This window comes from Suricata suricatta, chromosome 2 (genome assembly GCF_006229205.1).
Source record: "Suricata suricatta isolate VVHF042 chromosome 2, meerkat_22Aug2017_6uvM2_HiC, whole genome shotgun sequence".
In the NCBI taxonomy this organism is placed as follows: Eukaryota; Metazoa; Chordata; class Mammalia; order Carnivora; family Herpestidae; genus Suricata; species Suricata suricatta.
In genome coordinates this window covers 126,079,463-126,097,386 of record NC_043701.1, presented here as the reverse complement: position 1 = coordinate 126,097,386, position 17,924 = coordinate 126,079,463, and the positions used below count along the sequence as shown (strand labels likewise).

At 35.2% G+C, this 17,924-nt stretch overlaps 1 protein-coding gene across 7 annotated transcripts in view; it reads left to right on the top strand.

Annotated features, from left to right (window-relative positions):
- Window positions 1-17,924, top strand: part of JMJD1C (jumonji domain containing 1C) — a 253,319-nt gene that overhangs the window by 191,088 nt on the left and 44,307 nt on the right. For all 7 annotated transcript variants that reach the window (XM_029931752.1, XM_029931751.1, XM_029931750.1 and 4 more), the window contains exon 4: window positions 17,384-17,489. In XM_029931752.1, the coding sequence (XP_029787612.1) occupies window positions 17,384-17,489 (106 nt within the window). The remainder of the gene's footprint in view (window positions 1-17,383; window positions 17,490-17,924) is intronic.

Genomic DNA, 17,924 nt, shown 5'->3' with positions numbered 1-17,924 from the left:
TATGCTACTTAGTGAAGGAACTATAGAAATGCTTTCATTCAGAATTAGTAGTATTTTGATAAAAATTTCTTATTTCTCTAAGTTACCTTTTAAAACTTCCCTTTTTAGACAAACCATATTAGTGTTTAACACACCTTGTTCAGTTTATGTTCTCTTTCCTTTTCTGATTAGATTTTTAGATGAGCTAAACTTCTTTTAGGAATAGCAAAACAATGATTGCTAAAGATTGTGAAGTATGTGGTGCCATACTGTCTTCCTTAACAGTGCTAGGTAATTAAGATGTTCTTGTGTTATGATATCTAGGCGTTACAGTTTTAACTCCTTTGTTCTGAATAACAACACATTTCTCATATATTTGCATTTACTCTACTAGATCATAATGAAGAGAACAGATAGATTTAAATAGGTTCCTATGATAAAAGGTAAGTCACTTGAAAGATCTAAGTCTGTTAAGGTAAAAGATTTGTTGATTATACCAGTTGGCACTGGATTTCTGAGGAGTATAGTACAGTAGTTCTTCAAGTTCATAGTTTTATCATCTCCATAACTGGAAATAGTGGAAATTGAAAATAGTGAAAGTCAGCCCCAAGTAGTTATGTGGTGTGATAACTAATTTTGAAATTGTACTTGAATTTTATCCTTTTTTAAATATTTTACTAAAGTAAATGTTCACCGTGTACAATCAGGATACTTATTGGCACAATTGTATGTATACTCCAGCTCAGAATTAATTGGCACCTAGGAATTATTTTTAGTAGAATACTTGTTTAAATAATTAAGTCAACATATAATTTTTTCCTCCTTAAGGTGAACTCCCTCTCCTACCAGGAAGGGGGAGTAAAGATAGAGTAACTACCATAGGTGGAGTACTCCTTCAGAGCAAGGAAGTTGGTGGTTTTTTTTGCCTCATTTTTTTTTAATGTTTTTTATTTATTTTTGAGAGACAGAGAGAGACAGCGTGAGCAGGGGAGGGTCAGAGAGAGAGGGGGACACAGAATCTGAAACAGGCTCTAGGCTCTGAGCTGTCAGCACAGAGCCCGACGCGGGGCTTGAACCCACAAACCACAAGATCATGACCTGAGCCAAAGTCGGATGCTTAACCAACTGAGCCACCCAGGCACCCCTGCCTCATTTTTTAAAACAGGGGCTATTCTGAACAAGTATTTTCAGTTGCTACTTTGGAAAACATTAAACAGTTCCTAGGCCTTCCTGAGTTTGTTCAGTTGTAAGTTTGAGGAAGCTGCAGTTAGTAAATTGTGGTTGGCAGATGCTGTAAGCAGGTGACTCAGTAGGTTGAACTCATGATGACTCAACTGTGTTAAAACCATGCTGATAAATAGCTTGAAAGAAAAATTGCCTTCCAAACTTTTGAACTGCCATAAAAAGTTCAAAACTATTATTAAAGTTATCACAAAGAATATTAACATGTGGCTTTAGAGGGAAACACATTTTCCTTCAAGTGGTTTTAAAAGTTTTACTTAATTGTTATTCTGATTTTTGCTCTGTAGTAATTCTGAGCAGACCTTACACCAGTGACACTTAGCAAGTTGTAGTTAAAAATGCAGAAATATTGCAGGTCTGCATAAAATTTAGGCAAGAGAATATTTCTTTGAATGGTTCATTTCAGCTGGAAGACTAGCAGAGAAACCCAAATGGTATTTAGTTTTTTAGATTTTATTTTTACGTAATCCACACCCATTGTGGGGCTGAGCCCATAACCCTGAGATCTAACAGCACATGCTCCACCAACTGAGCCAGCCAGGTGTACCTTTTAATTAATATAATAAAAATAATCTAGTTAGCTTTTTTTAACATCGATATAATTGAACAAATTGAGGCAAGATATGTAGTCATTTTCTTACGATTTGCTGTAATAGGACATGTATATTAATATAGTATGTCCTGTTCTAAATCCTTTTTGATGGTTTGATTAATTATATCTGGTAAACCGTATTCTGTATTTTGTTGTCTGTGATATCCATTCCAAGTCTTATAATATCATATTCCTATGAACTAATTTTAATTTAGCAAACAGTTTTCTGTATTTAAAATAAATAATTTGGTTCATTGGGCTTTCACTTTTTGTGATTATATTACTAATACAATAAGAAAATTATTGGAAACCCAGCAGAGAGCATTCAGAATTTTCATTCTTCAAGTAGATGGTTTGGGAAAAGGTTAAGTGAGAAGAGCTTTGACATTACCTAAATCCTTGCTGAATTTGCCTTCCAGCCATATGATTAGGCACAAATTACCTAATCTCTGAATATGTTTCCTCATCTGTAAAATGGAGAGCATGTCAAACTAGCAAAGGGGTTATTATATTTACATGAAATTAACATTTCTGTCAGTTCTGTTATTTAAATGTTTTTATTGTTTATATAGACAAGTAAATATGCTTACTCTTAAAGGTTGAAAATAGATTTGTCCCATAAGTCATACAGTTAATTTAGAATATAGTTAAGTTATACTGAACCTAAGGATGCTACTCAGCTAGGATGATTGAAGAGTGGTAATGCCAGTAGTCCAGGAGACTTTAAATTCTGATTTTGTAATGTTTTGGAAGGTAACAGGTATGGCTCATACTATCTTCATTTTGCTTAAATTTGAGTTAAGCTACAAAACCTATTATAGGAGGTGCTTTTTTCAGGAGGAGCCACATAGAGATGAACTTTTTATGGCTCAGGGTACATAAAATAAGTAATCTTTCTATGAATAATTGGGAACTGAGGAATTTGAGTTTTGTTTTCATTGTATGGGTTTTCTTAAATTGGTATGTTGGCTAAATACTTAAAATAGGCATTTAATTCTCTAGCACAGGATCTGAAACGCCATATCCAGTTTTTTACAATGAATAGAAAGTATTTATTTTACATGGGTGCTTTCTAAATTACCTAAATTACCTAAAAAGTCATTTATTTGTGTGTGTGTTCTTGTTTTTCCCCCTTGAACATTCACCAAAGGCATTGCAAAGTGTTTCTTTTTATACCACAGCCTCTCAATTAGTGGGGGGAAAATATTTCCTCTAGCTTAGTGAAATTTGAATTTTATGACTTAATATTTCTCAAAAATATATTACGAATTAAAGGTTTTTATTTTTATTGTTTTTGTAAGACCTGCAGTTGAACCGTATTTGGTATAATCAGTGACTTATTAATAGAATTTCATTAAATAACCCATTCTTTTTTTAGGCCTTTAACTCTTGTTTTTAGTAACAAATTTTATTTTTAAAGTTTTAGATTTATTTTGAGAGAGAGTGCAAGCAGGAAAGGGGCAGAGAGAGTGGAAGAAAGAGAATCCAAAGCACTTTAAGTGCAAAGCCAGATGTGGGGCTCGAACCCACAGGCTGTGTGATCATGACCTGAACTAAAGTTGGACACTCTACTGACTGAGCCACTCAGATGCCCAGTAACAGATTTTAAATAGCAGTGTTTTTAAGTTTCTTCTGTTTTTAGTAATTTTAAAAAATTATCTAAGAAGTTTTATCATAACCAGGATATTAAAAAATGCAGAGTATTTTTAAGTGTATCAATATCAACAAAACTGTACTAGCTTAGTTTCCTTGGAATATACTCATGTACTTAACTATCAGATTGTATTGTATTTGTTTTTGTAACTAAGTTTCTTCAGTTGGAACTTTAATGTATGACAAAGGAAATTCTTAATATGAGCAAATTGTTGACATTCTTTTGCATTTTTAAATTAATTTCTTTTTATCATTATACATATATATATTAATGTTTTATTTTATTATTGAGACAGAAAGAAACAGAGCATGAGCGGGAGAGGGTCAGAGATAGAGGAAGACACAGAATCTGAAGCAGGCTCCAGGCTCTGAGCTGTCAGCACGGAGCCTGATGTGGGGTTCGAACTCACAAGCCATGAGATCGTGACCTGAGCCGAAGTCGGCCGCTTAACCGACTGAGCCACCCTGGCACCCCTATATTTTTTTTTAATTTTATTTTTAAGCACTCTTATACCCAGTGTGGGGCTCGAACTTCCAACCGTGAAATCAAGAGTCTTATAATATTGGCACCTGGATGGCTCAGTCAGTTAAACAATCCAACTCTTGATTTTGGCTCAGGTCATGATCTCACAGTTTGTGGGTTCAAGCCCCATATCAAGGTCTGCATGGTAAATGCAGAGCCTACTTGAGATTCTGTCTCCTTCTTTCTCTGTTCCTCCCACTTGCTCTTTATCTTTCTCTCAAAATAAATCTTTAAAAAAGTATCCTAATAGATTTTGATAGTAATGAAACATATTACACTAATTCTGTAATGTTTTTCTCTTCCTATGTCATGAACTTCTTTCCCTGACACTAAGTATATGTCTATAGAATCATTTTTATTAGTTGTATTGTTTTAATTGTATTGGTATCTGATCAACTAAAAAAATTTTTTTATTTTAAAACATAGAGACTTTTCTTGTCCATGTGCTATTTTATTTGTTCGCTTATTTTCTTAGATTCTTCTAAAGTTAACTGTGTGGAAGAGTGAGTCTGTATGAATGACCTCATGGTTTACAAAATCTCAAACCACAATGACAAGGATTGGGGGAAAATGGTGTTAGAGTAGGTTGTTTAAAGCTTATGCAGATTTTTAATGAGTACAAACCTAAGCAGTAATCTGATAACATTTTATTTCTTTTTAAATGTTTGTTTATTTATTTTGAGAGAGAAAGAGTACATGCACACCAGCAGGGAAGGTGCAGAGAGAGAGCAGGTGAGAAAGAATCCTAAGCAGGTTCCTCACTGTCACCAGAGCCTGACGGGGCTTGACCTCACAAACCATGAGATCATGACCTCAGTTGAAATCAGAGATGGGATACAACCTACTGAGGCATCCATCACCCTTGTAACAGTTTATTTCTAATAAGGTTAGTTAAATATAGTACTTTGTGTTTAAGAAGAAGGGGAAGGTTCCTTGAAAAATAAGAATGTGTAAGGAAGAATTAATATTGCTGAAGTAGGGAATCAAAAGCAAAAGAAGACTGGGGCAATCTAATCAATATGAACTTATAATTTAGCATATAGTCACATTAGAAACTAAGAGAAGAAAGTGAAATGGAAGAATATTGTGTCTAGTACTATGTTCAGCTTATTTGTGTACTTAGCAGTCAGCTACTTCATAGTAGGTAGTGCAAAAAAAAAAAAAGGCATTTGAACCAGCATTACTTCTGTGTTATATACTAACGTCATTCACTTATTTTTTTCCAAGTCCCCACAAGCCAATTTGAATTATAGAAACAACTATTGTCTCAGAATAGGATGTAAAGTCAAACTGCCTTTCAGAAAAGTTGGTTTTTGTGTCTCCTATGATTAGTGTATAGGTATGCCTTAATTTTGCTAACCCCAGTGTCAAATTTTTTTAACTTTCACAATCGATCAGCCAGAGTATTAGAATATATTTAAATTTTGTTTCTTGAATAATAGTGAAATAAAAGTTTTTTCAGAGTTTATGTATATTTTTAAACAATTATTTTAATGTTTATTTTTGAGAGTGAGGGAGACTCAGAATCCAAAGCAGGCTCCAGCTCTGTCAGAACAGAGCCCAATGTAGGGTTCAAACCCACAACCTGAGCTGAAGTCACATGCTCAACCACCTGAGCCTTCCAGGTGCTCCTCTGCCATTAATCTTTAGAATAATTTAGGAGGGGCGCCTGGGTGGCTCAGTTGGTTAAGCCTCTGACTTCAGCTCACGTCAGATCTCACGTTTGTGGGTTTGAGCCCCACGTCAGGCTCTGTGCTGACAGCTCAGAGCCTGGAGCCTGCTTCCGGTTCTGTGTCTCCTCTCTCTGCCCCTCCCCCTCTCGTGCTCCGTCTCTATATCAAAAAAAAAAATAGAATAATTTAGGAAAGTAATGGTTCTTGAAAATGTTGTGTTACTCTTTTTAATTGGAAAAATAATGAGAAAAAAGAATGTTATTGTGACTGTATTTGTGATCTTTTAAGACAAAATACAGTATTTTTAAAGCTGTATCCATTTACCTAAATGGATATTCTTTGGGGAAGTATTTGAATTCCGGGGGTATAAATTCAGACCAATAATGATAGTAAATTTTATTAAAATACTCTTATTTTTGTGAATTTTGTTTCACTGGTGTGTTTTGTGGTTAGACATGAAGTCTGAAGCTTGGTTCTATTTTATTTTGCCTGTTTTTATGAGTATTGATATTATAAGCAGTGTTTTTTTTTTTTTCAGTGGAAATGGTTATACTCTTTACCTAGAGAAATATATTTGATAAGTAACTAAGTTATCATTATGCCGTGAAGAGTTTGAAAAACAGTAATGCTCAGGGTGCCTGGCTGGCTCAGTCAGTAGTGTATGGAACTCTTGATCTTGGGGTTGTGAGTTTGATCCCCATGTTGGGCTTAGAGTTTACTAAAGATAAAAGTAGGGGCGCCTGGGTGTCTTGGTTGAGTATCCGACTTTGGCTCAGATCATGATCTCATGGTTGTGGGTTCGAGCTCCGCATTGGGCTCAGAGCCTAGAGCCTGCTTCAGAATCTGTGTCTCTTCTCTCTCTCTGCCCCTCCCCTGCTCATGGTCTGTCTCTCTGTTTGTCAAAGAAATAAATGTGAAAAAAGAAAACTTTAAAAAAAAGTAAAATAAAAATGAAAAAAAGAAGGAAAGAAAAACAGTAATGCTCAGTTCAGCATATTTTAGTTTATACAGATTAATTGGACACATTTTTAACTATAAAGAATTAACCAAACCTCTGGCAACCTTTTCTGAATTGGGATTCTCTTAAATGTACAGTTTAGGATTTACTTCTTTTCTTTTGTATTCATAATTCTTGGGGAAAGCCTTCAGGCCAGAGTCACTTTTGCAAATCAGAATGTGTCAAAATTAGCTAAGGAAGGACATAATTTAAAATGTTCAGAAGTAGAGATCACAGTAGTTAGAGCATATCTCACTTTAAATGACATTTACAGTAACATCTGAGTTACCAGAATTATAGATTGCCAGATATTTGAACTGAGGAAATATTTTTTAAGTAAAAAGTAAATGAACTCTGAAATTAATTCAGTGATGAAAGTCTATATAATGAAAATAATATTGGAATGTTGGTTCACATTATCATATTTCAGTTGGTACAAAATTGGGAAATCATTAAGACCTTAGAAACATACTAGAACTAGAACGTTTCACTGTTGTATAGTTTCTGGCAACATATACTTCTCTTAAGTTATTTTTAACCATTTCCTTTTTAGTTATTAATGAAATATATAATAGTACCACGGGGAAGTTTCAAGGGGAGATTCCTAAAATTTTGGATATAATGGTTCTTTGCTTACAGTGGCAGGAAGCTTCAAGGTAGATTTTTGAGTATGATTCTTTTTTCCCCTGTTCCCCTACCCTCTGTCAGTTAAAACTCTAGGATCAAGCTACATACAGGTTTTTCCCCCAAACTGTATTTTGAGAGAGAGATGGCGGGAGCAGGTTTAGGAGCAAAGAGAGAAGGGAAGAGAGAGAATATCCCAAGCAGGCTCCACGCTGTGAACATGGAACCCAACCTGGTTGCCGATCCCACAACCTGTGAGATTAGTACCCGAGCTGCCGAACCAAGAGTTGGACGCTTAACTGACTAAGCCACCCAGGTACCCAGGGATTTTTGTTTTTAATGTTTACTTATTAATTTGGAGAGCGAGAGAGCGAGAGCGATGGGGGGAGGAGCAGAGAGAGGGAAAGAGAGAATCCCACACAGTCTCCATTCTGTCTCCACAGAGCCCTTTGGGCTCTTTCCCATGAATCCTGAGATCAGGACCTACGCTGAAAGAAATCAAGAGTAGGAAGCTTAACCGAGCCACCCAGGTGCCCTCATACGGGTTTTATAGGTAAAGATAAATTATGTTATTGTTTTAGAAGGCCAAATATAGTTGTTGTTTTAACATTCACTCACTTCATAAAATTGCTTTTCTGAAAGTCAGAGCCATGAGATTTGGTAAAAACAGGCACACATGGAGATTGTGGGTTCAGTTCCAGACCACTACAGTAAACTGAATATTGCAATAAAGCAAGTCAAGTTATTTTAATGGTTTCCCAGTGCATATAAGTTATGTTTACACTATACTGTAGCCTGTTAAGTGTGTTCAGTGAATTATACATACCAGCTAATTTCTGATTCATGTACATTTTGCTCTTACATAGTGTTTCCAGGTTTTTAGTATTGATATATAATGTCTCCAACATTCTTGACTCTAAAATGTTGATATTTTGGGACACTTGGGTGGCCAAGTGTCCGATTCATCTCAGGTAACAATCTCACAGTTCGTGAGTTCAAGCCACATATCGGGCTCACTGCTGTCAGTGCAAAGATAGTTCAGATACTCTGTCCCCTTCTCTCTGCCCCTCCCCCACTTGTACTCGCTCTCAAAAATAAACATTTAAAATATTGATGTTTTATTTATATACAGGGAATTGAGTAGTTCCTAAGTTATTATAATTTAAAATGCTGCCTAAAGCTTATAATTTTAGTAATGATAATAAATCTCAAAGACTTTCTGTTTTATCATATAATGTGTTGAAAAGAATTTAGTTACCAAAATAGATTCAGTTATGTTTTGGAAACATTTTAGAAGTAACGTAGCATTATTTTTCGGTAACAGCAGAAAATACCAGGTAAACTATTTGAAGAAAATCGATCATTTCTCTAAGAAGTATATGGAGACAATTTTGTGGCAAGATGTAGTAACATGTTCTTCCTCTTCAGCCCTAATTGTTTTCTTTTTCAGAATGTCATATAGTTAGCCCTTGGAGGACATAAAAGTAACAAAAGAATTTTTTTCCATGTATATATCCCTATTTGGGTCCTCACTCCTCTGTGTTTTGTTTTGTTTTGTTTTGTTTCTCAATTAGTATCTATGTTCCTTAGATCTCTTTAGGAGACCATATAAATGAGATTAAGTTAGTCTCCCCCATATAGAAATAGTTAAATTACCTCTTCATTTAAAAAAACAGTTTTCAATATTTATTCTATTTTTTTTACTTTTAATATTCTTAATGTTTATCCATTTTTGAGAGACAGAGCACAAGTGGGGGAGGGGCAGAGAGAGAAGGAGAAAGAGAGAGAATCCCAAGCACACTCTGTGCTGTCAGCGCAGACCCCCAACGTGGGACTTGAACTCACAAAATCGTGAGATCAAGACCTGAGCTGAAACCAAGCGTCAGATGCTTAATATTGAGCCACAAAGGTGTCCCCAATCATTTTTTAAAGGTATATTTATTTTATTTTATTTTTTGTATTTTTTAAACGTTTATTTCTATGAGACTGGAAAAGACAGCATGAGTGGTGGAGGGGCAGAGAGAGAGGGAGTAACACAGTATCTGAAGCAGGCTCCAGGCTCTGAGCTGTCAGCACAGAGCCCGATGCAAGGCTCTAACCCACGAACCATGAAATCATGACCTGAGCCGAAGTCAGACACTCAACATACTGAGCCACCCAGGCGCCCCTACATATATTTATTTTTGAGAGAGAAGAGTGTGCACTGCATGCATGATCAGGGAAGAAGCAGAGAGAGAAGGAGACAGAGGGAGACAGGATTTGAAGCAGGCTGTGTGCTATCAACACAGAGCCTGATGTGGGGTTTGAACTCACAAACCGTGAGATCACGACCTGAGTAGGGTGCTTAATGGGCTGAACCACCCAGGCACATCTCAGTTTTCAATCTTAACTTCTAACCAGAGATTTAAAAAATATATACCTCATATGTTTATAGTCCTGTAAACTACCATTGTGAATACAACTCAAAGCTCCAATTGTATTTACATTTCTTATTTTATGAAAAGGATGAAACATTTAGCTCTAGGATCCTATAGTTCGTAGAACCTTCTGGGTATTAGTTAATCTCATATGATTTGTTATTCTCATATGATTAAGTGATGCTGCTGCAAAATGGATGGTATTAAAAACATGAAAATTGTGGAAGAAAACCACAGTGGTGTTTTCATTTTATGCATGAACAACTTAAAATGACTTCCTATTGACATGCTTGGATATTGTCTTAAATGACTTGAAGGCATCACTTGTCTTTAGGCCACAATGTCTGACTAAGATACTCACTGAAAAAAGTTAGTTTTGAGAAACATAATACACCAAAATATTTCTAATTTTCTGTAAGTTGTTGACTGAAATTGTTTTGTTTGGATCAGTGTGGGGTAAAAGTCATTTGTTTTAATTTTGTTTATGCTTCTAAATAAAATAAAACTAAGTTGAGAATATTGTTTAAGAAACATATCTTTAACAGTTACCAAATATTGCAATGTTGGAGTTTACTGTTTGTCTTTATACAACAGAATCATTTTTAACCAATAAAAATACACCTAAACATCATTTAAACTTTCTGAATGTTACTCCCATTTCCAGAACTGTTTTCCTACTAGTAGTATTAATTGATAACAGATTTTAGGAGCACCTGGGTGGCTCAGTTGGTTAAGCATCTGACTTTGGCTCAGGTCATTATCTCGAGGTCAGTGGATTCGAGGCCTGCATCAGGCTCTGTGCTGACAGTTCAGAACCTATAGCCTGCTTCAGATTCTGTGTCTCCCTCTCTCTGCCTTTACCCTGCTCGTGTGCTGTCTCTCTCTTTCTCAAAAATAAACATTTATTTTTAAATTAAAAAAAGAAAGTAGAAGTTAATTGTACTATTTACATCATTTCTATTAAGAAATTAATAGAAATTAGAGTTTTTGGTTTCAGAACAAATAATAATAATTTAGAATGAACAAATCACATTATTTCCTTGATTATATGAGTGAAGAAAGAATTGTGTGGATAATTGAAAACGTTAGTCTGTTCTCTCTTCCTGCCATTTGAATCTTTATGATTTGGGTGTTTTTTTTTTTAATGTTTGTTTATTTTTGAAAGAGAGAGAGCCATCACACAAGTGGGGGAAGAGCAGAGAGAGGGGAAGACACAGAATCTGAAGCAAGCTCCAGGTTCCAAGCTGTCAACACAGATCCCAATGTGGGGTTTGAACCCACATACTGTGAGATCATGACCTGAGCTGAAGTCAGACACTCAACCAACTGAGCCACCCAGGTGCTCCTTTGATTTTGTTTTTGAAAGATAGAAATTCTGTTTATTTGGTTTAAATCGTAGTCTGGGTTCTAGGCTTCTGAATTTACCAAAATCAACCAGGAATTATGAAAATATATATGTACAAAACTTAATTATCTATGGATTTTAATTATGTAAAACTTTTAAATCTGTATGTCTTAACATTATATATGTAGAGAAATTTTAAAATTTCGTGTTCTTAATAAATCAAACATGTGAAGCATAGGATTAATGTTGGAACACTGTCCTTAAGAAAATTTTCATTTTTCAATACATGTACCTATTTTGCCTTCCTATGAAGTCCACAGATTTGGATGGTACCAATCTTTGTATTTAATGAGTATAATTCTCATTGACTTAGGAGAGGTAAACTTTGTCTTTCAAAGAGGCTGATTTTTCTACTCTGAAACCAGATAGGTTATTATATTTGGAACACTAAACATGGCATAGGAATATATCAGGGAAACTTCATTTATTTGTAAAAACCTTAAAAAATTATTTACCTCCATATATTTTTTCCATATTAAAAATGGATTTGATCATTGAGTTATTTTCATGTGGTGTGTGTGTGTGTAAAATCTAGCAATTTATGGAAATAGAGTTTGCAGTCAATTTGCCACCAAATCACATTGCCTTCATTAGAAATTTCTAATCTTGCTTTGTACCAGTAATTTATTTGTTCTTATTTTAATTCCTGGGTAGTCAGACTACCACCACATACCAAATCCATCCAGCCTCCTGTTTCTATATGGCCTATTACTTTGTTTTCTTTTTTTTTTTCTTTTGCTGGTAAAACATTTAGACCTTTTACATTTTTAAATAGGAAAAGAGCCAAAGGAAGAATAATATGACACCTGAACATTCTGTGAAATTCAAGCTTCACAGAATGCCAGTAAATAAAGTTACTAGAAAACAGTCTTACTCTTTCATTTATGTATTGTTTATGGTATTGTTGGGCAGCTTGTGGTGCTACATATAGTAGCAGAGTGGAATACTTGGATTACACATAGTATCCTCTGGGATGCCTGGGTGGCTCAGTTGGTTGAGTGGCTGACTTCTCCTCAGGTCATGATGTCGCAGTCTGTGAGTTTCGAGCCCCCTGTCAGGCTCTGTGCAGACAGCTCAGAGCCTGGAGCCTACTTCAGATTCTGTGTCTCCCTTTCTCTCTCTGCACCTCCGCCCCACACACACTCTTTCTCTCTCACAAAGAAAATAAAAACATAAAATATAAAAATTAGAGTTGGTATGACCCTCAAAGCCAAATCTACTTTTACTCTCTTGGCCATGTTAGGAAAAGTTTGCCAATCCTTGTTTTAAATCATGAAAATATATGGAAGCTTTCATTCATCGATTTAGTTAAACTACAGATGGTTTAGACAACTCTGCCTTTTCTTTTTTAAAATCTTTGTCGTAGTTCTCAGACTAAGATTTCCTGTTCCAGTAAATCCTTACTAACAAAGTGAATTCTTTTATGAGTTATACAAGAATGGTTGTGATAGTAGTGGATGTCACTCTTGGCCTATGTGGGCTTAACATTTGTGTCTTTAATTGTTGGCTAACAACCCCAGGGATCTAAGGACAAGCAATTATTTGTAGTTTTGCTGAAGCATGAATTTAAATTACGACTGTGGAAAAATGACATGGCAATGAATGTTTAGTTACTTTACCTGACATTCAACATACGGGTAGTTGCTTTTATGAATAACTCTTATAAAATACAATCAAGTGTTTTTTAATGGGGAAATTTGTGTAATATGGGATTTAAGAGGTTACTACAAAGGTCAAGGATTTTTTTGCAGGGGGGAATCATTCCATTACTAAGCCACATATCAGTATCCGTTTGAAAGCAGGTATTAGGTAATTCTGTATCAGAAATCGTCCAAAGAGAGAGAACGTGGTTTGTGATACTGTATTCTAAAATGAAAGTGCTATTCTAGACATCAATTTGGACTGCAGAGCAAATCTTTTAGAATTATTAAGCCAGTCAGCTCAGTCACCTAGTTAGAAACTAACTGCTGGTATATAATTCTCTAATTCAAGCCTCTGTTGGCTATTCTGTCAGTAGTTACATTCAGAGTGTATGTGACATAAAGAAAATATTTGTTGAACCAGTAAGGAGAACTGTGTTATAGTAAGACAAATCATTTCCTTATTATCTTAGAAAATTTGTTACATATATTTTGAACACTTACAATATTTCTATTAAAACTAGTCAGACATATCTGAATATCTTAGTGTTGTGATCTTATTTTTTATACTATTGTAATTGTTATTATTTTTCCTTTGAACTGGAATGAAGTAAAGAATTGCTTAAAAAATAAGGGTAGTACAGTAATATCAAAGTATTGATTCTAATCTGATTTAAAAATTTTTTTATTTTGAGGCATTCGTTTTTAATAGATTCCATCATATTCTGCTCTACACATGAAAAAATGTTTTTTTTATTACCTCAGATAGTACTTTAGGGCAGTGTTTACCTAGAAATACAGCATTTCAGAATTTGTAGGTCATGAGAAAGTCATATTGCCAAAATGTGTTCTCTTTTATGCTTTCTGATTATAAGACTGCTTGAGTTTAACATCCACAGTCTTCCCTCTTAGATAACTGTTAGACTGTTGCTACATATGAGTTTCCCATAACTAATGTGAAGGGGGTTACAGAAAGATAACTTCCACCTGACTGTCTTCAGTTCTTTCTTTTTGACCTATTCTGACTTCATAAGATAAAGCTGCCTTTTTCTTCTTACATATAATGTGAAGAAATGTATCAGATTTTGAAAGGCAGTTCTAGTAAGCAATCTAATTCCTTCCTTTTCATTGTACTAATTCAGGGGAGAAAGAGTAGGTGAAAAGAGCCTGAGCTCTCTAGAGTTACAGAAGTAGATTAGAATGCTAGGTCTCTCCATCATATCCTGATTGTGTGACCATTGGACCTCTCTGGGTATAACATGTAAATGGGCATAGTAATTTAGGTCTCAGAAAAGTGTTACAAAAGTTGATTTGTCCAGAAAGCACCTGGCATGTTAGCGTGTTATCTACCATGGGAAACGTACAATCATGATAGCTGTTATTTATTTTAGGGTATCCCACTGATGTTTAATTAGAGCAAGCTTCTGCTGTCTTTGCAAAAAAGAGGAACAGCACACATGTGAACAGTAAAGGCCCAGAACCTAATCACTTAAGGCATGGTTTAGAACTTTTACTATGTTTTCTGTATAAACTTCTAGTAAAACAAATCTTGTTGACCTGATTAAGTCATTTGCTGGTGGTTATAATTTGTAGAATAATATATTGGATAGAATTTATGGAGGAGAGAAGATTCACAGAGGGTGCTGTTGCTTCACTTTCTGGGTGATTTGTTTTTGGGAAATTAAAGAATACATATTATTTTAGTCAAAATAAAAATTATGTGTAAAGGTAACTTAATTTCTGAAAAATGAAGTAATGTGTGATTTTTAAAAAAATTTCATACAAGCTCAAGGCACAGCTGAAGTTCTTTATTAAGCAGTTGTATTCCAAAAGGTTCTGAATAGCCCTATTAATAATTAGTATTAATTACAGATCCTTAGTTTCAGTTCTCTGCGAATTTGCCATACAGACTGTATCTGATTTTTAGCATTTTAACAAAATTGTTCAAGTCAATAAATGGGGGGAAAAACCCACCTTGTTTGGCTACCTGCTAGTGACTCTTAAAAGATTTGATCCTTTATCCTTTAAAATAGGAATGATAACTACAACAGAAATACCTTTAACTTAGCACAATTCAAAAAGGAGTACTCTAGCAACAAACAATATGACTATCATAACTAGACAGTATGTTGGGATAAATTTCTTGGATTTTAACTGATTTAGTATTACATGTCATTCAATACTGGATATTTAAGATTTTTTTTAATCTTATTGTGAAAACATACATTAACATGGAAAGAGGCAGGTATTAGTGACAACTTTACAAATGAGAAAGTTGATACATAGAAATTTGATCTTCTATAAGGCCATTTCAGTAAATAGATTCAAGTTATCAGTTTTTAATGGTGTGTTTTTCTCACTAGAAAATGAATGGGTCATTTTTGAGATCTTTGTATGTTTAATGATCTTGGAAATATAGTCTGTTATCTTATTGTTTAAATAAAATATAAATAAATATTGAATGAATTATATATCCCAGTAGGTTTTTTTTTTTTTTAAGTAAACTCTACACCTAACAGGCTTGAATTCACGACCCCAAGATCAAGAGTCACATGCTCTACTGACTGAGCCAGCCTAGCTCCCCAATCCCAGGAGTTTTAAACCATGAATTATTTATTTTTAATGTTTGTTTATTTTTGAGAGAGAGACAGAGCGTGAGTGAGGGGGGAGGACAGAGAAAGAAGGAGAAACAGAATCTGAAGCAGGCTTCAGGCTCTGAGCTGTCAGCACAGAGCACAGTGCGGGGCTCGAACTCGTGAACAGTGAGATCATGACCCAATCCGTGAAATTTCAATACAGGAAACTGGTTTTATAGACCATATCCATGACTGTCTATGAAGTATTCCCAGGTGTTTTTTTAATAGCAGTTTATACAGCAGTGACACCCGGGTGATTGTGTGGTTTTTTTCTAGACAAGTTCCCATCTTTTTGCCAATTAAATGTCTGGAATAAAGGAAGAGTGGTTGTTATAAAGGCAGGTGTTTAGAGAAGATTCATAGATGCAGAAACAAAACCAGAATGCATTTTTGAAGGACTCTAAGGTAGGGAAGTGTTTAGACTTGTTGCTTGTTTAACTTTAAGGAGTTAAGCCTGGATCTGTGTGTGGAAGTTAAAGTAAGGAAGACTTTAAAAGACTTGATACTTGTCAAAGCTATCTGAAAATGGTAATGGTTTTCCTTGGGAAATAGAATGTTTCCTGTGTTTTGTTATAATAGAATAGACTGTCACCTGGTATGCATCAAGAGGTTGAGAGTCTGAAATTTCCATGGTGTTTTCTGTTAAAATAAAGAGGACAAGTATGTGTGCCTTTCTTGTAAGGGTGTGGAGAAAAGGATTGCTAGAAAGTTTCTTTACAAAACAGAAGACCTGTCATGGACATCCCTCCCACCCCCATCAATGGCAGGTTTTACCTATATTTTTGTATGATACTTTTTCACTCTAGTATTTCCTTCTGTAAAGTAACATTTCAGTTTATTTTACAAGTAATATAGTTGGTAGCTTTGAAGGGCTGTATTTCTTCCTCTTAGTTGATATTCACTAGGTATAAATGAAATATCAGAGTATTTGCCACACTGTTAATACAAAAATACATACATGATAGTCCCTTAAAGTAGTGATGAGATGAGAAGAAAAAGTTTTATTTATTTAAAGTTTAGAGTAGGAGACTGAAGTATGACCTGCTTGATTAGGGGTCCTTCTTTGTACTCTTCAGCTACTTTTTGGTTTTTCCAAATTGCCACATTATTTTTATTCACCAGATAGAATTCCCTTCACTTCGCTCCCTTCTGTTCACTGGTTTCCATGATCTGCCAGTCCACTTTTATAAGGACCGCCAATTGACAGTGCTGCTTTGTTGTTCTTCCCAGCTCTACTCTAGGGCTCCTGCCGCTGACCTCAAATGCAGGAGCAGCAGAGGTGCTTTGAGAGAGAGAGAACAGAATGTCAAAGAGTCCAGCGGGGGACCAACAGATTGTGGGAAACCATGTGACTGTGTGATTCACATCTCCAAGGAGAGAGAACCGGTTGTTTCTGTGTCTAGATCCACCCTGTTATGAGGATAATACCATCAATAATGTAATTTTAATTACCTGGATGCTTTGACACTGGGTTGAAAAAATAACTTTTAGCAGTGAAGTTACTGGTCAGATGAGTTCAAATAGAACTGTATTTGATGGCATTTAAATCAAGAGAGTGGATAATGACTTTTGTAGTTTAAAACTGGAACATTTCAGGCATTGTGGGAAGAGGGTTATTCATCTATGTATATATGTATTGTCACTAAAATATTCAACTTGATTCTTTTGCTACCAGGCTTAGATGACCTGATGCTATTTGGTTTGTATATTGCTTCTCATCCTGAAACCCTTAACAATGTGACTTATCTAAGACCACACTTAAAGTTCGAAAACACATTAGTAAATTTCAGATTTTGTCTAGGATTGTTGTCAAGGATCAAATCTTATACAGGTTAATTTCTTATGCTCTGCTATTATGTAATTGCTAATGACTATATAACTTATGAATTTGTGTTTTTACATACAATTAGAATTTTCTTCAATCCTTAGAAAATATAGGAGGGAGAGTTTGTAATATTAATGTTAGGACAGCGTAACATGGACCTTTTATCTATAATTCTAGGACGACATAGACAGCCTAAACCCAGTTCTCAGGGACAACCCGCAACTTCAGGAAGAAGTGAAAGTCTGGGTAAAGGAACAAAAGGTTCAGGAGATTTTTATGCAAGGTAACTAACTATTTTGAAGTTCTGCATTAATTTTTTTTGGAACTGGGCAGTTTTTCATGTTTGGTTTTGGTTGTTCAATACATGTAAAGAGAAGACCAGTTGTTTTTTCCCACTATTTTTTTTCACTTTATTTTGGTTTTTGTTTTTTATTTTTAAATAGTTTATTGTCAAATTGGTTTCCATACAACACCCAGTGCTCTTCCCCACAAGTGCCCGCCTCCATCACCACCACCTCTTCCCCCCACCCCTTCAACCCTCAGTTCATTTTCGGTATTCAGTAGTCTCTCAAGTTTTCCGTCCCTCTCTCTCCCCAACTCTCTTTCCCTCTTCCCCTCCCCCTGGTCCTCCATTAGGTTTCTCCTGTTCTCCTGTTAGACCTATGAGTGCAAACATATGGTATCTCTCCTTCTCTGCCTGACTTATTTCGCTTAGCAT